General features: G+C 47.0%; 1 protein-coding gene across 2 annotated transcripts in view; it reads right to left on the bottom strand.

The window, feature by feature from the left end:
* The window catches only part of LOC144889548 (uncharacterized), a 121078-nt gene extending 101987 nt beyond the window's left edge, over nucleotides 1–19091 (bottom strand). Inside the window, exons 1-2 of one of the 2 annotated variants that reach the window (XM_078770229.1) lie at nucleotides 18854–19091; nucleotides 5590–5718 (exon numbers count right to left, since the gene is read on the bottom strand). In XM_078770229.1, coding sequence (XP_078626355.1) covers nucleotides 5590–5634 — 45 coding nt within the window. In that variant the 5' untranslated portion in view covers nucleotides 5635–5718; nucleotides 18854–19091. Of the gene's footprint in view, nucleotides 1–5589; nucleotides 5719–18796 lie in introns of both variants that reach the window. The other variant, XM_078770230.1, reaches the window with a different exon arrangement.
* Nucleotides 19092–25786: the final 6695 nt, after the last annotated feature.

The raw sequence follows: 25786 nt of genomic DNA, 5'->3' as shown, positions 1-25786 counted from the left end.
GAAACGACCAAGGATGATGGTCCAAGCAGACCTATAATAGGCAGCAGTGGTGGCACAGATGTGCCCCTGGTGATGCAACAAGAAGACTGCAGTGGTGATGACACAGAAGGTGTGCCAGCTCCTGACACACAACAAAGGAGTTTCAACGTTGATGTGGTTAGGGAGCTGGATGAGGAAGCTCAAAGCCTTGTGTCTGTGAATGATCATCAGGGAGAACAACAGATGGAAGCAACAAAGGAAAACGTCATCAGTTTCCTAAACGAGACGTTTAGGCAACGCTACGTTGTGATCAAAGACCATTTTCCCGATGTGAAAACTTTCATCAGGGCTGCAAGACCCCTCCTGCAAAGAAATGACCCAATGGAAATCTCGGAGGCCCAATTTCAGCGTCTTCGGAAAGCGGTCACAAAGGCGAATAAGGAAATGCAGGCGGAGGGTGAGTTACCTTTGTAAATGGCTTTGCGAGAGATATGTATCACATCCCTGAATATCAATGGGGGTTGTACCCCCTTACGAAAAATTCAGACAATTAAGGCGATGGAGAGGGTGAAAGCCGACATCATCCTGATACAGGAGACTCATGCTACGAACACCCTGGTTGCTGAATGGGGAAAACTTTATCGAGGGCAGTGGTGGCTGAGTGGTAAAACCACACCCAAAGCTGGTGTTGCCATCGCCTTGAGTGATAGAATCCCTGCTCGGAAGATTGTCTTTAAGGAAATTTATAAGGGACATCTGATAGCGGTGGATTTCTATTGCAACACGCAAAGGATCATCATTGTAAACGTATATGCACCGAGTGAGCCCATGGAAAGAAGAGTGTTCTTTTCCACTCTGCATGACTTTGTAAAAGGACTGGATACAACTGCTTTCATCTGTATTGCTGGTGATTTCAATTGCACTATCAATCCTTCCGTAGACAGGACCGGTCATGAACCCCATCCGGCTTCTACGAGGATTTTGGAGAACATCAAAAATCAGCATTTGAAAGATGTTTGGAGGTTGCAACACCCAACTTCACGGTGCTATACGTGGTGCAGATGCCATGATGGGAGGATATCAATGGCAAGGCTGGACAGATTCTACGTGAATAAGCCAATGCTAAATGTGATGGTCACAACCCAGATACTCCCAACTGGTTTCACAGACCATTACCTGGTTTCAATGGGTTTTAATTTGCCTCTGGCCTCAGGTGGTAGTGCGTATTGGTCACTTAATACCCACCTGCTGAATGATATGAGATTCAAAGAGGCTTTTCGAGCCGTGTGGGAAAGAATTCGGTCCTCCAAATTTGAGCATGCTAACCTTCGACTGTGGTGGGACCTCGCAAAGGGTCAGGTCAAATCGCTCTGTCAACAATATAGTCTTCATGCCACTAAATTAAAAAATCTCTCGATCGATTCATTAAAGGCTGAAATTGCAGCCCTGGAGGAAAACATTAATACGGCTGGGAAAGACACTACAGGTGACCGGCTGCTATGGACTAAAAAGGCAATGTTGACTGAACTGGTACGGCAGCGAGCAATGGGCACCTTGGTACGCATGAGAATGAGTTATTTAACGTTGGATATGCCAAATAAGGCCTTGTTTGGTTTGGAGACAGATTCACCGGCTGCGTGCTGCTAATGGGTCAATAGTGACCTCTCAACAGGAGATTAAGTCTGTTTTGAAGGGTTTTTATACAAACTTGTACTCCCCCCAGAGCATAAGTAATGAGACCTTGCAGGAGCTGACTACTGGGCTTCCAAGACTTGAGGAAGACCAGCAACGCACATTGAACATGTCAGTTTCGGCTGCTGAACTTGAAACTGCAATGCGGAGCTTGACGGATGGTAAAGCCTCTGGGATTGATGGTTTGCCCGGAGAGTTCTATAAGACTTTTGGAACCTTGTGGGACCTGACCTGCTTGAGGTATTTGATGAATGCCTTCATGTTGGAGAGCTTCCCCTGTCCTGCAGAAGAGCAGTCATTTGCCTGTTGCCAAAGACTGGGGACACTCAACTAGTCGAGAACTGGCGGCCTGTCTCATTGCTGTGTGCGGACTGCGGATTACAAGCTTTTGTCGAAGGCTTTAGCAAACCGTTTGGGAACTGTGATCAGTTCTATTGTGCACCCTGACCAGACCTACTGTGTACCAGGAAGGTCAATTTATGACAATTTTTTTCTGATAAGGGATATTATTTCTTGTAATAAGTACTTGTGTGCCAGTTTTGGGTTGTTGTTTCTTGACCAAACAAAGGCTTTTGATCGTGTTGATCATACATATTTGTTTTCTGTTCTGGAGCGGATGGGTTTTGGCGAAACTTTCATTTCCTATGTTAAGCTGTTATACACTAACACCTTCTGCATGATGAAAGTAAACAACAGTTTATGTCCCCATTTTCCTTTCCGTCGGGGTATCCGTCAAGGTTGTCCCTTTCTGGACTTCTGTATATAATTGCCTTTGAACCACTCTTAGCATCCATCAGGCAGCGAATAACTCAGGATGTGGGAGCCGTTTTTGGTTCAAGATTTGTGGTCACAGCTTATGCTGATGTATGTGTTCTGATTAAGGGCCCCTGTAGTGTTGCTGCGGTGCAGCGTTGCTTTAAAGACTACTCTGCGGCCTCTTCCGCTGAAGTAAATTGGGGCAAGAGTGTAGCCTTATGGTGCGGTTCAGATAACCTTTCTTTAATACTGCCACCGGCACTCCCACATAATTTAGAGTGGAAAACAGATGGGGTCAAATATCTTGGTGTCTATCTCGGCAACCAGGAAGTAGAAACGAAGAACTGGGAAGGCATGATTGAACAAATTACACACCGGTTGAAACGATGGGAAGGACTGCTGCGATCTCTTTCTTATAAAGGCCGCACTCTTGTTATAAATAACTTGATAGCAGCAAGATTATGGCATAAACTAATTGCCTTGCAGCCACCCAAGGAGTTGATACCAGCCATCCAGCGGGTCTTGGTCAATTTCTTTTGGAATGGATACCACTGGCTTCGGCCGCAAATACTGTACCATCCTCGGAAGGAGGGTGGACATGGAATTGTGGATGTGTCCACCCGGCTTATGGCTTTTCGCCTACAGTCTGTGCAGCGTCTGTTGTATGCTGAAGAGCTGCCCTGGCACTCATTTACGTTTTTCTTGTTGCAACAAGCGGGAGGCCTGTGTTATGATAGGCACTTGTTCCTGGTGAACCTTGACCGTGTCAGCTTAGTTTCAATCCCAACTTTTTATCAAGGTTTGCTGAGAGTTTGGAAAGGTTTTGGGGTTCATCATTGCCTTGAGGCTTATAATTGCCGGATGTTTATCCAAGAGCCTATTTTCTATAACGGGGTTTTTTCCATGCATTCCTCATAGTCCGACTTTGATTAGGAAATTTACTCAAGGCGGAATTGGCAAAGTTTGTGACCTGAGGGATACATCTGGGACAAAATGGATGTGTGCTGGCAGGGTGGCGGCCATTCTTGGTTTAAGATCCGTGCGTATTGTCAGCCAAATTATACGCATCGTCAAGAGGAAGTTTAAGGAGTTAAATATTGGCTGGGAAGGTATAAACAATGTCGAGGATTTTCGGCTGTCTTTCCCTGAAATTAAGGTGCTCCCAGCTCTCCAGTCGAATGGTGAACTTGTATCTCTTTTTCATTTGGTAACAAAGGCGGGTATTCACAAGCTCCTTCGAGAAAACCAAGCATCACCCTTCTCCGGAGTGGCGCGAGTGGCCTTGTGGTCAGAAAGGTTAGGGCCAGGGTCTCCTGCCACGCCACTGTGGCCTAATATGTACAAACTACCTATTTACGGGTTCCTCGCAGATATCCAGTGGAGACTAGCACATTGGGCTCTCCCTACGAACACCTTTGTTCATCACCTTGACAGCTCAGTGCCAGTAGCATGCCCCTTCTGTGTACAGAAGGAGGATCTCTTTCATGCCTATGTGAAATGCGAAAGACTAATACCTCTTTTCTTGATTCTCACACACCTTTTTGATCAGTTGTCTTTTCCTTTTACTTCACATTCTTTTATTTTTGGTGTATCTTTCAGACCCTCCTGCAAGGACTCTGGTGTTCTCCTAAACTTCTTAGCTGCTGTAGCAAAATATTCAATATATAAATCGAGGAAAATTAAAATTGATAATGGGCATGGGTTTGATGTTGTTCCTATGTTTAAAGGGCTGGTGTCTGCAAGAATAAGGTTAGAGTTTGATTATTATGTGGCGAATGAAAATGTCACTCTTTGAGTGCAAATGGTGTATTAATGAAGCCTTATGTGTTGTGAATGAATCGAATTTGTACTTTTCTTTTTAACATTAAGAACTGTTGTTTTTTTATATTTTTTTCTCTCCTGTAAAAATGTAACTTGACCTGGTATGTGTTTTTTGTGACATAAAAGGTGTTTCAAATTCTCTCTCATTCTCTCATTCATTCATTCATTCATTCATTCTCTCTCTCTCTCTCTTTCTCTGCTCTCTGCTCTCTCTCTCTCTCTCTCTCTCTCTCTCTCTCTCTCTCTCACTGCAGGCAGGTAGGTGGCCTTTCTATCTTCTACCAACTTCTCTCCGGCCTTGCTCCCCCAGCTCTCTCTGTGCTCTGTCCTCCAAATATTCCTGCAGGATGCACAAGATCTCCCAGCAACCCTCTTCCGGTGAAACTGCCAAACTCAAAGACTCTATGCTCACCTTCACTCTTTCATTCCTCTTTTCTCCCGCCTCTGAAACAAACTCCCACACTCTCTTCAATCCCTCGCCTCCATCCATATCTTTAAAACAGCTGTTCACCACCATCTCTTATCATTTACCATCCAAAACCTTGATCTTTTCTGCCCCCATTAAAATACCCCAAATCTGCCTCTTTCAAACCCCAACTTCTTTCCTGAAATTCCTAATAGTGTTCATTTGCTTTATACCGTGTACCCCTTCTCCACCAGCCCTGCCCCTTCCACATATTTACCGATGTCCCTGTTCTCTACTGCTGTTGTCCTTCCCTCTCCCCCCCCCCCCCCCTCTTGTTTCCCGCTCCCTTCATTTTATGTTTAATGTGTCTGTGCATGTTTTCATGTTCAATGTGTTAGCTCTTACATGAGCCTCGATTCTGTATACAATTTTTTTTTGATTAGGCCCTGGATAATATGCTACCAATAAACCTAGCCACATTATAAAGCTGACCAATATTACCAACATTTAATAACTCATTCATTTTACACACCAAGGGATTTTCCCAATAATGACGTTTCATAAACTTCTTATGATCTTCACTGATAGTTAAACAGACAGGAAGAAACTGAAATTCATCACCAGTAGTATATTAGCCTCGCATAATGGACATAACTGCTGAAAAGTATCTTTCAAATAGAGACCATGAGAAACAGGAAGATTATGGTTGGTACAGCGAAATTTACACAAATTATCTCTGAGGAATCGGAGAGAACTGCAATAAATAAGGTTTGAAGTAAAACTAAAAAAAAAAAAAAAACTGCAATGACTGACTGCTTCATATTCATGTTATTTTGCACTAAATTATGTTTGAAATATTTTTTTATAAAGTAATCTATTCATGATGTATGGCTATTTGAGTTTATAAGGGACAGAATAACACAAATGAAACACACCGTGATGCAGAGAATTAGAGTAGTCCACCATGGTACGTCCGCCATTACATTCCAGGAAGTAACTGTTTCATCTGTAAAAGGCTCCACAAAATTGCTTCCACTCACGAGCAGAGAAATTGGGAACAGAACCTGTTAGGAAACACAAACTTTTAATCTTTCTGTATTCACACTTCTCAAAGTAGTGTAATGTTATGACACACGGTTAGATATTATGTGTGAATTGATTTATTGATCGTGTACGTAGAATATTGACAAAATTATTTCACTTTGCAGACTTTGCTTCATGTGGGCATTTTATGAGATTGTAGTATTTCTTAACTTTTGAAAGTTGAGAAATATGGGGGAGAAGATTTATGTCCTCTTTGTTCTCCTGTTAACTGGAGGTTACCTTAGTTACACTGCGCTCGCGAAGCGAAAAGCAGGGTTAGGCATTCGGGTACGTGCATACGTGTCTGCATTTAAAAAAATCAATTTTCTGGGCAACCGTTGAGCCGATTGACATGAAATTTTACCATAGGAGCGCCTCTGCCTGTATAATTTTTATTCATAACTATGACGTCAAGGCCACGTGGTATGGACGCCATCTTGGAAAAAACTTACACCTCCATATCTCCAAAACTACTCAACGGAAAAAATTGAAACAAGACTCATTGTCATGCACTCGGCATGAGGATTAAGATATGTAAATGATGATGTCATCGGTGCCTTCATTATGACGTCATAATTCGACAAATACAACGCTTGATCTAATGAGTATGAAAATGTATTTTCTCTTCAGCTGGTACAAAATTTGATTAGTTACAAAAATTTGATGGACACAAAATATGGACGAGGAAGAAAGAAGTGAGTTTGGGTTTTCGTTCATCTAGGGAGGTAGATAAACTTTTTGAAGTTAATTCAGAGATGTAGAGAAACGTTTTGAAGTTAATCCAGATGCAGAGAAATGTTTTCAGGTTGATCACGTGAGGTAGAGAATCGTTTTCAGGTTAATCCAGAGAGGGAGAGAAACGTTTTGAGGTTAATCAAGAGATGTAGAGTAACGTTTTGAGGTTAATCAAGAGACATATAGTAATGTTTTGAGGTTAATCAAGAGATGTAGAGAAACGTTTTCAGGTTAATCAAGAGATGTAGAGTAACGTTTTGAGGTTAATCCAGAGATGCAGAGAAATGTTTTCAGGTTGATCACGTGAGGTAGAGAATCGTTTTCAGGTTAATCCAGAGAGGGAGAGAAACGTTTTGAGGTTAATCAAGAGATGTAGAGTAACGTTTTGAGGTTAATCAAGAGACATATAGTAATGTTTTGAGGTTAATCAAGAGATGTAGAGAAACGTTTTCAGGTTAATCAAGAGATGTAGAGTAACGTTTTGAGGTTAATCAACAGATGTAGAGTAACGTTTTGAGGTTAATGAAAATACATAGAGTAACGTTTTGAGGTTAAACTAGAGAGGGAGAGAAACGTTTTCAGGTTGATCAAGAGATGTAGAGAAACGTTTTGAGGTTAATCCAGAGTCGTAGAGAAACGTTTTGAGGTTAATCAGGAGAGGGAGAGAAACGTCTTGAGGTTAATCCAGAAAGGTACAGAAACGTTTTGACGTTAATCTAGAGAAATGGAGAAACATTTTCAGGTTAATCCAGATAATTAGAGAAACGTTTTCCGCTTAATCCAGAGAATTAGAGAAACGTTTTCAGGTTAATCCAGAGAATTAAAGAAACGTTTTCAGAGTAATCCAGAAAGTTAGAGAAACGTTTTCAGGTTAATCCAGAGAGGTAGAGAAACGTTTTCAGGTTAATGCAGAGAATTAGAGAAACGTTTTCAGGTTAATCCAGAGAGGTAGAGAAACGTTTTCAGGTTAATGCAGAGAATTAGAGAAACGTTTTCAGGTTAATCCAGAGAGGTAGAGAAACGTTTTCAAGTTAATCCAGAGGATTAGAGTAACGTTTTCAGGTTAATCCAGAGAAACATTTTCAGGTTAATCCAGAGAATTAGAAAAACGTTTTCAGGTTAATGCAGAGGATTAGAGAAACATTTTGAGGTTAATTCAGAGGATTAGAGAAACGTTTTCAGGCTAATCAAGAGATGTAGTGTAACGTTTTCAGGCTAATCCAAAGAGGTAGAGAAACGTTTTCAGGCTAATCAAGAGATGTAGTGTAACGTTCTCAGGTTAATCCAGAGAATTAGAGTAACGTTTTCAGGCTAATCCAAAGAGGTAGAGAAACGTTTTCAGGCTAATCAAGAGATGCAGTGTAACGTTCTCAGGTTAATCCAAAGAGGTAGATAAACGTTTTGAGGTTAATCAATCGGATGAAAATTGAGGATTTTTGAAATTCGGCCTCTGTTAACCTTTTTACCCATTGATATCAAAATCAATGGGCTTCTTGCTTATAACCAACTCTAACATTTGGTGAAGTGTCATTTATCCGGTTAAAATTGTGACATGTAGGTAATTGACAAACAAACAGACACAGACAACAGAATAACACATGTAATAAACCAACATACTTGAAAATCTTTGATTTTCACAAGTAACAAACACAGAATAACATGCATGAAACGCCCTGAAACTCGAACGTGTTCTGTAACTTATCATAATAAAGCCATGTACCAAGTTTCAGTTGGATATGTTAAAGAGTAAGGGCGGAAAGGCTTGAAAACCACAGATGGAACGGACGGACAGACAGAGAGAGAAAGAGAAAGAGAAAGACAAAGACAAAGAGAAAGAGAAAGAGAAAAAGAGAAAATATCTATAGTCTCTACTGGTGAAACCCATAGGTGACGAATAAAGCCATGTACCAGGTTTCAGTTGAATATGTGTCAAGAGTAAGGGTAGAAAGACTGTAAAACCACAGATGGAACGGACGGACAGACAGAGAGAGAAAGAGAAAGAGAAAGAGAAAGACAAAGAGAAAGAGAAAGAGAAAAAGAGAAAATATCTATAGTCTCTACTGGTGAAACCCATAGGTGACGAATAAAGCCATGTACCAGGTTTCAGTTGAATATGTTTCAAGAGTAAGGGTAGAAAGGCTGGAAAAGCAAAAATGGGATGGACGGACAGACAGACAGACAGACAGACAGACAGACAGATGGATGGACAGACAAATTGATGGACGGACAGATAGACAGACAGACAAACGGACAGAGAGTACATCTGAAGTCCCCTCTGGTGAAACAGGCAGAGGACTACTTAAGCTGCTGCTGCTGTTGTTGCTGTTGATAGTTTTTATAAAGTTCATTTTAAAATGTCGAAAAAGTTAATCATAACAATAAATGTGATTGCTTTAATATAAAAACACAAATTCTAACTTAATTTCAACAACAATGCTGAAAATAACGAAATAAACTTGAACAGTTGATTCATTGTTGTGCTAATTCACTTTACAGTGGGTACAAGATGTATTCATGAACACCACAACAATCTGTGATACACTGTACAATCACTATCAGGAAATGACAAAACCTACACCTGCACAGGTTAAACAGATACTGGTTTGGGAGCAACAGAAAAATTTCAAAGGTGTGACTCACTGGAATGAAGAAGATGAAGGGAAGAACTTAACAGGAACCTACCTACACAGGTGTTTGGAATGATATTCCCATTTTAATTCTGGAATGTTATAGAGACGGCGGCCTCGACACTTAGAATAAAGATTTTTATGCTGAACAACAGAACAGAACTCACAAAATGTAAAAAAGAACAAGATGATTCCTGTTGTTTCTGAAATGGAAATGGGTTTTTCATCTCTTGGTTCGTCATTTATGAAAACAGGTTTCCACTTGTAAAATGAGAACAAAGTAAAAACAAATTCCATTCTATTTCACCACACTGAGGGTGAATTGCATTCGTGTGCTAAATCTCCAAAGATTTGCTGCTTTACACAATCTCCATTAAATATATTTGTTTCTACAAACAGAAGAAAAACCTTCACAAACTAGATGGTATTCATAGAATACTTACCCTGCCTGCGCAGTCAACTTGTTGCGAGCCAAATCTTCTATTTTTGAACATTTTTTTTTCTTTTATCCAATATGGCTGCCAGACCACGCGAGCGATGACATCATAAATTTATATTCTCTAATATAATTGTTGCATAGACCACGCTCAATACATTTTAAACTGATCAGACTAAGCGTGTCCCTGTTGAATTATGACGTCATAATTATGGCACCAATGACGTCATCGTTAACACCTATTCCCCATATGGAGTTCTTTACAATGAGCCATGTTTCAATTTTTTCCATGCAGCGGTTTTGGAGATATAAAGGTGCAACATTTTTCGATTTTTCCAAGATACCACATGACCTATGACGTCATGATTACCATTAAAATATTCTACAGGAGGCGGTGCTCCTATGGTGAAAATTTCGTGCCCATCAGAGCAAGAGTTGCTGAGAAAAAAAATTCACAATGATCAGATAAGTGTTGTGCTTGTCGAATTATGATGTCATAATGAAGGCAGCGATGACATTGTAGCGGCTGCCGCTGGGGTTACACAATCGCCTTGCACCTATCAAGGACGCGGAGCGATCACCAGGCCGGGCTCGTCCAGGACGCCCGGGCAGGCCCGCGCTCGACTTGCCAGGCCTCGGTCGGGACGCCCGGGCAGGCTCGCCCTCGGCTTGCCAGGCCGCAGCCGGCCCGCGGGGCCACGCCCCCTGGCGCCAGGCCTGGGCAAACCCCCTGGCGGAATAGATATATATTGCCGACCGTAAAACGTTTTTCCCAGAGTGCCTGAGTGTTTGATTCTAATAAAGCAGCTCAGATGAATTCAAGCTTTTTGTCGCGTCCATTCTTTCGATCGACGTGGGAGCCACAGCTCCTTCATTGGTGACCTATCGACATGGACATGGCAGTCGCCCTTAAACTGCCTACCTTCTGGGAGGCTCACGCGGCGGTTTGGTTCGCACAAGCGGAGTCCCTGTTCGCCCTGCGAGGCATCACGGCGGACGACACCCGCTTCCACCACGTGGTCGCTGCGCTCGGTTCAGCCACCGCAGCCCGCGCCCTGAGCCTCCTCGAGAGACCGCCAGCCGCGGACAAATACGGCGCGATTAAGAAGCTTCTCCTCGATGCTTTCGCCCTCCCAGCGGCGGAACGCGCACGGCGCCTGCTCGATTTGCCGGAGCTCGGCGACACGCGCCCTTCCGAGCGAATGGACTACATGCTTTCGCTGCTCGGCGAGCACTCTCCGGCATTCCTGTTCCGGGAGCTGTTCCTCCGTCAGCTGCCTAACCCGGTACGCCTCGCCCTGGCAAGCACGACGATCACAGATCCCCGGGCCCTTGCCAGAGAAGCCGACAAAATCTCCGCCGCGGGACAGCGCATCGCAGCGGCGACATGGGACCCGCCGCCGCCTGATGCACCATCCATGGCGCCCGAGCACCCGGCGCGTTCGACGGCCGAACTGCCGACGCAATTGGCGGCCGCTATACCGAGCCGACCACGTTCAGCACGACGTCCGAAGCCTCCACCCGACCAAGCGTGGTGTTCCTATCATGCCAGGTTCGGACAGAAGGCCCGGACATGCCGACCCCCGTGCACCTTCGGCGGGTCGGGAAACGGCCAGGCCGGCGTTCATTACCTGCCATGAACGCCGGCCACAGTCACACGGGCAACTTACTGTTCATCACGGATAAAGCGTCCGGACGGCGCTTCCTGTGCGACACCGGCGCCCAAGTGAGCGTCATGCCCGCCTCTGACCAGGACAGGCAATCCGCGGTTTGCGGCCCCTCCTTGGTTGCGGCCAACGGATCGACTATCCGCACCTTCGGCCCGCGCAACGTCACCCTCTGCTTCGGCGGCCAACGCTTCGCTTGGACGTTTGTAACCGCCAACGTGCCCATGGCTCTGCTCGGCGCCGACTTCCTCTGCGCACACGGACTGCTGGTGGACGTCCAACGGCGTCGTTTAATCAACGCTGAAACCTTCAGCTCCCTGGTATGCACATTGAGCAGCTCCGCGCCGACCGAGCTGGCATGCACCGTCCCGGCGGCGAACGAGTTTGCTCGCCTGCTCGCGGAGTTCCCGGCCCTCACGCGGCCGACGTTTTCGGCCGTCGCAGTACGGCATGGGATCGAGCACCACATACCAACCACGGGCCCGCCGGTCTACGCCAGGGCCCGCCGCCTCGACCCAGCCAAGCTTGCCGTTGCGAAGGCCGAATTCGACGCGTTGGAGCACCTCGGCATCGTGCGGCGCTCCGATAGCGCGTGGGCCTCGCCACTGCACATCGTGCCAAAGCCGGGGGGTGGATGGCGCCCGTGTGGCGACTACCGCCGTCTTAATGACGCTACAACACCCGACAGGTACCCGATCCCGCATATCCAAGACTTCTCCGCCCGTCTGGCGGGACGGGTCATTTTTTCAAAAATTGATCTCATACGGGGATATCACCAGGTACCTGTCAGGGCGGCCGACGTCCCTAAAACGGCAGTCATCACGCCGTTCGGCTTATTCGAGTTCTTGCGGATGCCGTTTGGTCTCAAGAACGCGGCTCAGGCGTTCCAGCGCTTGATGGACGGCGTGCTGCGTGACCTGCCGTTCCTTTTCGTTTACCTGGACGACATCCTCGTCGCCAGCACGTCCCGGGCCGAGCACCTCCTCCACCTCCGAACACTGTTCGGGCGCCTCAGCGAGCACGGCCTCATCGTCAACCCGGCCAAATGCCACTTCGGCACGACGGCCGTTGATTTTTTGGGCCACCACATCACCAAGAACGGGGCTGTGCCGCTGCCAACCAAGGTCGAGGCCATCACCACTTTCCCGCGTCCCCGCACCATAAAGGCCCTGCAGGAATTCCTGGGAATGGTGAATTTTTATCACCGCTTCGTGCCCCGCGCTGCTCAACTCATGCGGCCCCTCTACGAAGCCCTCCGGGGCAAGCCGGCCAAGCACGACATCGCCTGGTCCGCAGCAATGGATGCGGCCTTCCAAAGCTCAAAGCGGGCCCTCGCCGACGCAACACTGCTCGCTCACCCGGTGCTCAACGCTCCCATCGCCCTCACCACGGATGCCTCCGACTACGCGGTGGGTGCCGTACATGAGCAATGGGTGAACGGGGTTTGGCAGCCACTCGCTTTTTTCAGCCGGCAGCTCCGGCCGAACGAGCTCAAATACAGCACGTTTGACCGGGAGCTCCTCGGTCTACACCTGGCCGTCCGCCATTTCCGCCACCTCCTGGAGGGCCGACCTTTCACGGCGTTCGTCGACCACAAGCCGTTGGTTTACGCCATGGCCAAGGTCACGGAGCCATGGTCGGCCCGCCAACAGCGCCACCTCTCCGCCGTGTCGGAGTTTACCACGGACATCCGGCACGTCGCCGGCAAAAACAACGCCGTGGCCGACTGTCTTTCCCGGGCCAGCGCGAACGCGGTCCACCTGGGCGTGGATTTTGCGCTCATGGCGGCGGACCAAACCACCGACACCACGGTGCAAGCCCTCCGGGCGGCGGACACGGGCCTCCGCCTGGCCGACATCCCCTGCGCGGACACTGTCCTGCTCTGCGACGTCTCCCAAGGCCGGCCTCGCCCCATCGTGCCCGTCACCTGGCAACGCCGCATCTTCGCCTCCCTCCACGGCCTTTCCCACCCGGGCCGGAAAGCTTCCCAGAAGCTGGTGTCGGCGCGTTTCGTCTGGCACGGCCTTCGTCGGGACGTCCGCGATTGGACCAGCGCCTGCACCGCCTGCCAACGGGCCAAGGTCCACCGACACACCCAGGCCCCGCTGGCACCTTTCACCGTGCCCGAACGACGTTTCGACCACGTCAACGTGGATCTGGTGGGCCCCCTTCCCCCATCACGAGGGTTCACACACCTGCTCACCATGGTGGACAGGACCACCAGGTGGCCGGAGGCCGTTCCCCTCGTCTCCACCACCACCGCCGACGTGGCGCAGGCCTTCATCGCCACCTGGGTCGCCCGCTTCGGCGCACCGGCGGACATCTCGTCAGACCGCGGACCACAGTTCACCTCCGAGCTGTGGGGCGCGGTCGCCCGCAACCTGGGGGTCAAGCTCCACCGTACTACGGCCTACCACCCCCAAGCAAACGGGTTGTGCGAGCGATTCCACCGCTCCATGAAGGCCGCGCTCATGGCCGGCCTTCAAGACGGCGGTTGGGCCGACCGGCTGCCGTGGGTCCTTTTGGGCCTTCGCACGGCCCCCAAGGAGGACCTCCAGGCATCCACCGCCGAGCTGGTCTATGGCCAGGTGCTACGCGTCCCGGGCGAATTCGTGCCCGACGCTACCAGCCCCTGGTCCGCAGCTCGCCAGCGCTCGGACCTCCAGGAGGCCGCCCGACGGTTTGCCCCCGTGCCGACATCCCACCACGGTGACCCCCAGTCCTACGTCCCCCCAGCACTCCGCACCGCGGAGTATGTTTTTGTGCGTCACGACGCACATCGGCGGCCACTCCAGCCGCCGTACGACGGGCCCTTCCGGGTGCTGCGACGGGACGACAAGTCGTTCGTCATCGACATCGGCGGCAGGTCGGACCGGATTGCAGTGGACCGCCTCAAGCCGGCGCACGTGGACGTCGACCACCCACCACGGGTGGCCCTCCCGCCGCGGCGAGGCCGCCCCCCGTCCACGGTGCCCCCCACTCGACCGCCCACCACCTCACCGGACCCCCTCCCACGACCCACCAGGGGTCGCTTCGGCCGGGTCATCAGGACCCCCCTCAAGTTGACCCTGTCGGTGCAAGTCGATTCTGGGGGGACGTGTGTAGCGGCTGCCGCTGGGGTTACACAATCGCCTTGCACCTATCAAGGACGCGGAGCGATCACCAGGCCGGGCTCGTCCAGGACGCCCGGGCAGGCCCGCGCTCGACTTGCCAGGCCTCGGTCGGGACGCCCGGGCAGGCTCGCCCTCGGCTTGCCAGGCCGCAGCCGGCCCGCGGGGCCACGCCCCCTGGCGCCAGGCCTGGGCAAACCCCCTGGCGGAATAGATATATATTGCCGACCGTAAAACGTTTTTCCCAGAGTGCCTGAGTGTTTGATTCTAATAAAGCAGCTCAGATGAATTCAAGCTTTTTGTCGCGTCCATTCTTTCGATCGACGTGGGAGCCACAGCTCCTTCAACATCATCATTAATACGTATTATTCCACATGGTGAGTACTTGACAATGAGCCATGTTTCAATTTTTTCCATTGAGTGGTTTGGGAGATATAGAGGTGCAAATTTTTCCCAAGATGGCGGCTGTACCACGTGACCTATGACGTCATAATTATGAATATAATTTTTTTACAGGCAGAGGCACTTCTCTGGTAAAATCTCATGTCAATCGGTCCAACGGTTGCCGAGAAAATGAATTTTTAAAATGCAGACACGTATGGCACATGCCATATGGCACACGGCACACGTACGCACCTGAATGCTTCACCCCGCTTTTTGTTTCGCGAGCACAGGGTAACGAGAACGGAACTCAGTGGAGAGCAAACCTCTGCTCTCAGGTGGGAGCAAACGTCCCAACTCGGTAGAGAGCAAACCTCCGCACTCAGTAGAGAGCAAACCTCCGCACTCATTAGAGAGCAAACCTCACCACTCAGTAGAGAGCAAACCTCCACACTCAGTAGAGAGGAAACCTCCACACTCAGTAGAGAGCAAATCTCCACACTCAGTAGAGAGGAAACCTCCACACTCAGTAGAGAGCAAACCTCCCCACTCAGTAGCACGCAAAAATCCGCACTCGGTAGAGAGCAAACCTCTGCACTCAGTAGCGAGCAAACCTCCACACTCAGTAGAGAGCAAATCTCCACACTCAGCAGAGAGCAAACCTCTGCACTCAGTAGAGACCAAACCTCTCCACTCAGTAGAGAGCAAACCTCCCCACTCACTAGAGAGCAAAACTCCACACTCAGTAGCGAGCAAACCTCCACACTCAGTAGCGAGCAAACCTCCACACTCAGTAGCGAGCAAACCTCCACATTCATTAGCGAGCAAACCTCTGCACTCAGTAGAGAGCAAACTTCTGCACTCAGTAGAGGGGCAAACCTCCCCACTCAGTAGAGAGCAAACCTCCCCACCCAGTAGAGAGCAAACCTACCCACTCAGTAGAGAGCAAACCTACCCACTCAGTAGAGAGCAAACCTCCCCACTCAGTAGAGAGCACACCTCCCCACTCAGTAGAGAGCAAACCCCCCCACTCAGTAGAGAGCAAACATCCACACTCAGTAGAGAGAAAACCTCTGCACTCAGTAGAGAGAAAACCTCCCCACTCAGTAGAGAGCAAACCTCCACACTCAGTAGAGAGCAAACCTCCACACTCAGTAGAGAGCAAACCTCCACACTCAGTAGACAGCAAACGTCCACACTCAGTAGAGAGCAAACCTCTGCACTCAGTAGAGAGAAAACCTCCCCACTCAGTAGAGACCAAACCTCCCCACTCAGTAGAGAGCACACCTCCCCACTCAGTAGAGAGCAAACCCCCCCACTCAGTAGAGAGCAAACATCCACACTCAGTAGAGAGAAAACCTCTGCACTCAGTAGAGAGAAAACCTCCCCACTCAGTAGAGAGCAAACCTCCACACTCAGTAGCGAGCATACCTACACACTCAGTAGAGAGGAAACCTCCACACTCAGTAGCGAGCATACCTCCACACTCAGTAGAAAGGAAACCTCCACACTCAGTAGAGAGCATACCTCTGCACTCAGTAGAGACCAAACCTCTCCACTCAGTAGAGAGCAAACCTCCCCACTCAGTAGAGAGCAAAACTCCACACTCAGTAGCGAGCAAACCTCCACACTCAGTAGCGAGCAAACCTCCACACTCAGTAGCGAGCAAACCTCCACATTCATTAGCGAGCAAACCTCTGCACTCAGTAGAGAGCAAACTTCTGCACTCAGTAGAGGGGCAAACCTCCCCACTCAGTAGAGAGCAAACCTCCCCACCCAGTAGAGAGCAAACCTACCCACTCAGTAGAGAGCAAACCTCCCCACTCAGTAGAGAGCAAACCTACCCACTCAGTAGAGAGCAAACCTACCCACTCAGTAGAGAGCAAACCTCCCCACTCAGTAGAGAGCACACCTCCCCACTCAGTAGAGAGCAAACCTCCCCACTCAGTAGAGAGCAAACATCCACACTCAGTAGAGAGCAAACCTCTGCACTCGGTAGAGAGAAAACCTCCCCACTCAGTAGAGAGCAAACCTCCCCACTCAGTAGAGAGCAAACCTCCCCACCCAGTAGAGAGCAAACCTACCCACTCAGTAGAGAGCAAACCTCCCCACTCAGTAGAGAGCAAACCTACCCACTCAGTAGAGAGCAAACCTACCCACTCAGTAGAGAGCAAACCTCCCCACTCAGTAGAGAGCACACCTCCCCACTCAGTAGAGAGCAAACGTCCACACTCAGTAGAGAGCAAACCTCTGCACTCAGTAGAGAGAAAACCTCCACACTCAGTAGACAGCAAACGTCCACACTCAGTAGAGAGCAAACCTCTGCACTCAGTAGAGAGCAAACCTCCACACTCAGTAGACAGCAAACGTCCACACTCAGTAGAGAGCAAACCTCTGCACTCAGTAGAGAGAAAACCTCCCCACTCAGTAGATAGCAAACCTCCAGTCAGTAGAGGACAAACGTCCACACTCAGTAGTGAGGAAAGCACCACACTCAGTAGCGAGCATACCTACACACTCAGTAGAGAGGAAACCTCCACACTCAGTAGCGAGCATACCTCCACACTCAGTAGAAAGGAAACCTCCACACTCAGTAGAGAGCATACCTCCACACTCCGTAGAGAGCAAACCTCCACACTCAGTAGTGAGCATACCTCCACACTCAGTAAGAGCAAACCTCCGCACTCAGTAGACAGCAAACCTCCACGCTCAGTAGAGAGCAAACCTCCGCACTCATTAGAGAGCAAACCTCCGCACTCATTGGAGAGCAAACATCTGCACTCAGTCGAGAGCAAATGTCTGCACTCAGTCGTGAGCAAACGTCCGCACTCAGTGGAGCACATACCTGCGCCAGGCTGAACAGCAGGTATATGTGTTGGAACCCATCTGTGGATCGGTCCCATCGGCCGATGGGTCTGACCCGTTTGCGGATCCGCAAACGGGTCAGACCCATCGGCCGATGGGACCGATCCACAGATGGGTTCCAACATATGGACTTTCTGTGTTATACCGACTCCTCACTGGCCCAGCTCCCCCCGCTCTGTCTGTGCTCTGTCCACCCAAATATCCCTGCAAGACACACAAGAGCTGCCAGCAACCTTCTTCTGCCAAATCTGCCAGAAACTGCCAAAGTTTCTGCCAAATTTGCCAAATTTGTTTGTGAAAGACATTCTGCTCGACCCAAAACACCCTTAAGACCCAAAACACCCTTAACACCCCAAAAACCCAAAAGACCCTTAAATACCCCCAAATAACCAAAATACCCCAAAGACTCACAAAGACTCAGAGGAAACAAAAGACCCTTAAGACCCAAAAGCCCCTGAACACACCGAAGACCCCAAAGACCCAAAACGCCCCAAAGACCCAGAATAACCTTAAAGGCCCAGAGGATCCAAACGACCCTGAAGACCCAAACGGCCCTGAAGACCGAAAACACCCTGAAGACCAAAAAGACCCAAAAGACACCGAAATGGTCAAAGATGCCGATCCCTCTGAAACGACACGTGGTGAGGCGCGAGGAGCACGCCGAGTCACACTTGTAATCTCCATTAAATATATTTATTTCTACAAACAGAAGATAAATCATAAATAAATATAAACTAGAACAACACTCGGTAGAGCGCATACCTGCGCCAGGATGAACAGTTTATGTTTTCCATCCACTGATAGTATCCACTAATAGGCCAGAACTGGTTTCGGACCTGAACCAAAATCTAATCGACGAGTTCTTGTCACAAACCCAACTCATCCACCAAATTTTGTCATGTCTTCCACAACGTTTTGAAATGTAATGTTACATATCGTTTTTGGCCCGATATCTCAATGGTGAAAAATCATTTTTAAACTTATAGTATCCGGATGCAGATCTGGATCTACACCAAATCCTTGTCACACACACACATTCAACCTGAAGGAGTTTCACAGGTGATTCAAGCAAAAGGAGAAATAGAATAAAATTCCACATCCAGTGTGAATCACGGGAGAGTGAACTATGGTCCCCGAGAGTCATGGGTCCCATCCCCGAACTGATATATTTACAAACACCATAACAATCCGTGTTACCGGGGTAGTGGGGTAAACGATCTGAAAATAACAAGACATACCTGCACAGGTTCTACCGAGACAGGGCACGGAAAAGAGAAACTTCAACTGTGACTCACTTGGAGGGAAGAAGAAGAAACTCTCACAGGAAACTTCAGTTGTTTGGAATCTTTTCCTCGATTTTTATTCAGAAAAATTACTTCAAGTTAACAATTCATCACAACAGAACAGAACTTGGGAAATGGTAAAGAGCATCGACTGTTCGGCTTCAGAAATGACGAGTACTTCCTCCTATGACAAACGGGACTACTGTGCCCCAAAAAGGCCAACCCCTGCTCTGCAGGGAAAAATGGCCTCGAAAGGTTTTTTTTATTTTTTATGACCAACAATGTTTGTGGAATTTGTGGGTGTGGAATTTGTGGGTGTGGAATTTGTGGGTTTGGAATTTGTGGGTTTGGAATTTGAAGGAGAAAATAATTTGTCTTCTTTCTTTACCTGACGGCGAATTCATTTATTTATTTGTAACGCAGGTGTGGATCCAGCGCGGGTTCACTATGTGCACTTGAACCCTCCGCCCCTACCTCTTTTTACCTGCGCCATCTGGAATGGACAGAGGTGGTTTTCACCGCTGTCAGTTTGTTTTCGTGCAGAATATCTCAAAAAGATATTGACGGATTTCGATGAAATCTGGTGAGCAGGTTGAGTGTGTGACATGGACGAATTGATTTGATTTTTGTGAAAATCCGAATCCGGATCCGCATATGACGATTATTAATTTTTAGCTCACCTGGAATGAAGTTCAGGGGAGCTTCTGCGATGGAGCGTCGTCCGTCCGTAAACACTTGGAACTTCTTCCCTGAAACCGCTGATGGGGTTGCTACCAAATTTGGCACAAATAATATTTGTTGTGTTGTGACTAAAGTTTGTTCGCGGCATTAATAAAATCAGAGTCTAAGGGGGAATACCGGGGTCAAAGTGGATCCAGATTTGACCCCCCAAAATAGGAATTTCCTTTTTCCTCTGAAACTATACAAACTATTTCCATGAAACGTTGCCACAACCTTCAACACCCATGATGTAACAAAGGTTGTTCAAGGCTTTTTAAAAATTGGGGTCTTAGGAGGTATATGGGGTTGGGGTCTGGGGGGAGGAGGGGGTTGCCCCCAAAAATAGGTATTTGTTTGTTTGTTTGAAGTCTTATGATTATGTTAGTGTGATTCTACATGCTGCCCTGTCTTCTAGCAACCATTGAAATTGTTTTAAAATACCTTTAGTCGGTGCAGTGTACTGTTAATTCTACCAGTTGCAGCTCGAGTGAGCGATTAAAACAATCCGAGCAATGCACTTACTGCGCATGCGCAATGCAACGCAAATTGGTGCTTATGATGCACCATAATGTTATGGAGTGTCGTCGGTGCTGCCGAAGCACTTTCTTGGCAAGGGTTATACAAACTAGTACCCTACAAGGGGTTGTACTAGTACCCGACTGCAAAGCCGCAATGAGCCGGCGAAGCCAAAGCCCCTTGCCACTATTTTACCCATCTCTATGGCATCAGTAGGTTAGGTAGTTGGTAGTAGGTAGGTGTAGTAGGTACCGTACCTAGTTCAAAATGACACCATTTGCATTCTGGATGAGATTAAAATTTATAAAATTTCCTTCTGGATTAATTCTGTGAATTCCGTCTCAATTTCGGATATTTCCGGCCGTGAAAAACTATGCCCTACGGCCGTGAGATTTCTAAAAAAACAATTCTTCTTCAATTTTAGAATATTTGACGCCGTTTTCAGCCTCCGAAATGTGGTAAAAAGCTTTTTTGAAATATTTTTTCAAATGCTCGAATCTCATTGGTTCCGGTGTTTGGTGACGATTTTCGTTGAAGATAACCAGGGCCCATGTGGGCCCGGGTAACGCGTTGGTCTTAAAGTGTTTTAATTACAAATTAGAGGTGCATAAGATTGTGAATCAAACAAAGACGGGTGAAACAAACTCCTATTGAACTTTTTCGCAATTGTTTTATGCATACTTCCGCATCCGGAAGATGGCGGCCTCCATTGAGTGATTTGGTTTTTGAAATGTTTTTTCAAATGCTCGAATCTCATTGGTTCCGGTGTTTGGTGACGATTTTCGTTGAAGATAACCAGGCCCGTGCGGGCCGAGGTTGGTCTTAAAGTATTTTAATTACAAATTAGAGGTGCATAAGAATGTGAATCAAAAAAATACGGGTGAAACAAACTCCTATTGAAATTTTTCAATTTGTTATGCATACTTCCGCATCCGCAAGATGGCGGCCTCCATTGAGCGATTTGGTGCGTCAAAGCTTCGAAATTCTCAAGGGATCCAGCAAAATCTGGCTTTTCAACATAATACGTACGTGTTCATTCACAACACCGGCTTCGCCGGCTACTAGGTTGTTTGCCATTGCCTTCCCAACAATAAGGGCAGGAATTTTTAATTTGACCAGGGCTCCCGCTACAGCTCGACGACTCTTCACGAACGACACCGTGGGATCTTTAACGTCCACTAATGAGAGTCGGTAGATCATAGGTTCCCAACCTCGGACCCAAATGAGGGTCGCTGGGGGGTTCTGAGTCGGGTCGCCATGGATCATCAGAAAAATTAATTGACGGGAATGATTCAATGCTGGATGTGCCCTTCCATAGAGGTCATCCGAGCACTAGACGTAAAGCATGCTGGACTAGGCGGCACATCAGCTGAGGTGTCATGGTGCCAGTTCTTATACTTGTTCATGTTATTTCCCTGTGAATCATTTTTCAATCAAATTGTGGGGGAATCATGTGCGAATATCCACTGCTTTCTCACTGACTTACTCATGCTGTCTGTCTACGATGGGTGTCGAAAGCAATGGTGTGTTTACCGAGTATCACCCCATTGGTGACCTCTGGCATCTCTATTGTGGGTGATGCACCCTGGTAGTCTTGCTTAGATATTGAACGATTAACATGCGCTGCATTTTATGAGAGACTTGGGCATAAGAGACTTGATACTCTGTCAAATTATCCCAGTACGATCATGGAATCACAAAACCTACACCTCTACAGGTTTGACCGAGATTGGACATGGAACAAAAGAGAAACTTAAACTTTGACTCACTTGGAGTGAAGAGGATGAAGACTTTCAGAGGAATCCCTCAGGTGTTCCTTCCTGAATTTTGATTCAGAAAATCAGATTATGAAGCTTGTGGCCAAGTTTCATCAAAATAATTGTATGTCTGGTTTAATACCACCAACTCAGAAAAGGAACCTGAAGTTTAGGATCTGACGTTTCAACCACTTCAATGAACCTGAGACTCGCTTTTTGACTATTTTATCAGTTTGTGATGCCATTTTATCAGTTTCAACTCAATCGGATGAAAATTGACGGTTTTCAGATGAAAATTGATGATATTGGAAGTTTGACCTTGAGTTGACCTTTTGACCTCAAAAGTAGTTAGTTTCCCTATTCAGTGACTCAATGTGCAAATTCTGTTCAATTATGAATGATCAAGATGGTTTGTCACACCTCGACTCTGATTCTGCAACTGGACCAGACAGCATCAGCCCACGGGTCCTAAAATCCTGCTCTGCCGCTCTATCTCACCCTCTCTCTGTTCTTTTCACCCTCTCTTTTGCTCAAGGTCATCTGCCAGCATCCTGGAAATCAGCAAACATTACCGCTTTACACAAAAAAGGTGCAAAAACAGATCCTTGCAACTACAGACCAATCAGCCTGCACCCAATTATCAGCAAACTCATGGAATCCATCATTGCTTCGGATATCAAATCCTTCCTCTTCTCTAATGGCTTGATCTCCGATCATCAATTTGGATTCAGACCAGGTCATTCTACTCTGGACATGCTGCTTCTGCTGTCTCAATAATGGATGGAGGTCCTCAATGCCAAACAGGAAATCAGAGCCGTCTCCCTTGACATATCACGTGCCTTCGATACGGTCTGGCACCCAGCTCTGCTCACCAAACTCTCCTCCTATAGTATCCATGGAAATCTCCATGCATGGCTTGCGGACTTCCTCTCTGGCAGTAGACAACGTGTGGCCCTGAATGGATTTCTCTCATCTCCCCTTCCTGTTCAGGCTGGAGTTCCCCAAGGCAGTGTTCTGGGCCCTGTGCTTTTTCTGATCTTTATCAATTATCTCTCCGACTCTCTGGAAAATTCTCTCTATCTCTTCGCTGATGACTCCACTCTCTGCCGCTCCATTCCTCTTCCCTCAGATCGGAAGTCTGCAGCCTCCTCACTCTCTGAAGACCTCTGAAGACCTGGACAAAATCACAGACTGGTCAAACAAGTGGAACATGTCTTTCAATCCTGACAAATCTCACACTCTTACTATGTCTCTCCGAAAAAGATCGACTGGACAACCCTCCCATCTACTTTCTCAACAATCCTCTCCAAGAAGTTCTGTCGCTCAAGCTTTTGGGTCTCACTATCTGCCATGATCTTTCTTGGGAAAACCACATTTCCAAGCTGGCCTCCAAAGCCAGTCGCCGACTGGGCATCCTCCGTCGTGCGAAGTCCTTCCTCGGCACACCTGAGCTCCTCACCACATACAAAGCTTTCATCCGCAGCTCAATGGAATACTGTTCTCCCCTATGGGCCAGTGCTCCTGCCTCACACCTAGCTCGGCTTCACGCTGTTGAAACCAAAGCTTTCAGAATCATTGGAATCTCCCGTGATGAAGCTATCTCCGAGGGCCTCTCACTCACTCACCACAGACAGGTAGGTGGTCTTTCTGTCTTCTACCGACTCCTCTCCGGCCTTGCTCCCCCAGCTCTCTCTGTGCTTTGTCCCCCAAATATTCCTACAGGTCGCACAAGATCTGCCAGCAACCCTCTGATGGTTAATCTGCCGAAATCTCGGCTCTCTGCTCACCTTCACTCTTTCATTCCTCTTTTCTCCCACCTCTGGAACAAACTCCCACACTCCCTTCAATCCCACTCCTCCCTCCAGGTCTTTAAAACAGCTGTTCACCACCATCTCTTATCTTTCCCATCCAAAACCTTGATCTTTTCTACCCCCACTAATTCACCCCAGATCCACCTTGTTTGAAATTCCATCTTCTTTCCTGGAAGTCCCGGCAGTGTCCATATGTTTTATACCTCTCCCACCCCCCCCCCCCTTCCCATGCCTTACCCCCCAAAGCCCTCTCCCTCCCACAGATCTCCCGATGTCCCTGCTCTCAGATGTTGTTTGTGTTCCTCCCCCTCTCACCCCATCTTGTCTACCGCCCCCCATGTTATATGTTTTATGTGTCGGTTTGTCTTTCTGTGTGATTAATGTTAGCTCTTTCACGAGCCTCGATCTTGTATACAAAAAAAAGAAGAAAAAAAAAAAAAGTCAATCGGATGAAAATTAATTTTGGAAGTTTGACCATAAGTTGACCGTTGACCCTTTGATCTCAAAAATAGTTGGTTTTCCAATTCAATGACGCACTATGCAAATACTGTTCAATTCTCAAGTCGATCTGATGAAAATTTATGATTGTTCAGATGAAAATTGATGATTTTGGAAGTTTGACCAAGAGTTGACCTTCGATCTTTTGACCTCAAAAATAGTTGGTTTCCCTATTTAGTGACGCAATGTGTAAATGCTGTTCAATTTTCAATTCAATCGGATGAAAATTTATGGATGTTCAGATGAAAATTGATGATTTTGGAAGTTTCACCTTTAGTTGACCTTTTACCTAAAAAAAGAAAGTTGGTTTTCCTATTTATTGACTCAATATGCAAATGCTGTTGTATTTTCAAGTCAATCAGATGAAAATTGATGGTTTTTCAGATGAAAATGGATAATTTTGGAAGTATGACCTTGAGTTGACCTTTGACCTTTTGACTTCAAAAATTAATTGGTTTCCCAATTTAGTGACTCAATGTGGAAATGCTGTTCAATTTTCAAGTCAATCGGATGAAAAATGGGGATTTTAGAAATCTGACCTCCAGATGACCTTTGACCTCAAAATCAATAGGCTTCTCAATTGTGACGACCTCTACATCGGTGAAGTTTCATTACGATCGGTTTAGAATTGTGACCTGTAGGCGAGAAACAAACAGACAATGAAAAATCACTGATAGACCGCCACTTGGCAAAAGTGAACAAAGTAGAATGGCACAGTGGAGCATTCTTTTGACCTCAAAAATAATTAGTGGTTGAATTCAGTGACCTGATATGCAAATCGCCTTCAAAGTTTAAGTTAATCTGATGAAAATTGACAATTTTAGAAATTTGAAAAAAAGTGGTGGACTTTTGGTCTATGTTGACCTTTTGGCTATGCTGATCTCAAAAATAGTTGGTGGTTGAATTCAGTTTGCCGGTGTAAATCTTATTCAAATTTCAAGTCAATCGGATTAAAATTGAGGATTTTAGAAATTTGAAAAAAGGTGGTTGACCTTTGGCCTATGTTGACCTTTAACGGAAACCAGATGGACAATATTGACCTTTTGACCTCAAAAATATATCGGATTTTGTCGGACCACGAACTCTAGCATTTGGTGGTTTCGTGATGATCGGTTTCAAATTGTGACCTGTAGGCAAGCACAAGTGAGCGGACAGACAAACACACACACAAACACAAACCGGAGTGATCAACATATTTGCAAAAAAAATTCTTTTTTTTTGCCAAGTAATAACAAACTCAACCGACCAATATACTTGAATTCCCAAGTAACAAACAAACAGACAGGGGTGAAAACATAACCTCCATCCATCCACATTAGATGGAGTAGGTAATAAAGGAAGCTGATTTGCAATACCGGCTACTGATTCATCGAGTCCTATACACATCTGCTTCTTTATGGAATATAGATAGACATGGATAGGGATATGTTGTCCCACATTGTTTCCGGAGAATGGGGAGTTGTTGCCAGTACCCTGAACAAACTAAGGTAGTTGGAGTACATTTTCACTTTGGAAAAGGAGGAGTTTTTACAAATAGCATAGATTGAAAAACAATGCATTTTATTGAGTTAAAGTTTAATATGCGAAAAGTGTGGGTGCTCTTCTTCTTCGTTCGAATTCTGCTCAAGGCTGTGGAGTAGTAT

This window comes from Myxine glutinosa, chromosome 1, assembly GCF_964187855.1.
Source record: "Myxine glutinosa chromosome 1, kmMyxGlut1.1, whole genome shotgun sequence".
Lineage (NCBI taxonomy): Eukaryota > Metazoa > Chordata > Myxini > Myxiniformes > Myxinidae > Myxine > Myxine glutinosa.
The sequence above is the reverse complement of the archived record's forward strand: the minus strand, read 5'-3'. Positions and strand labels throughout refer to the sequence as shown.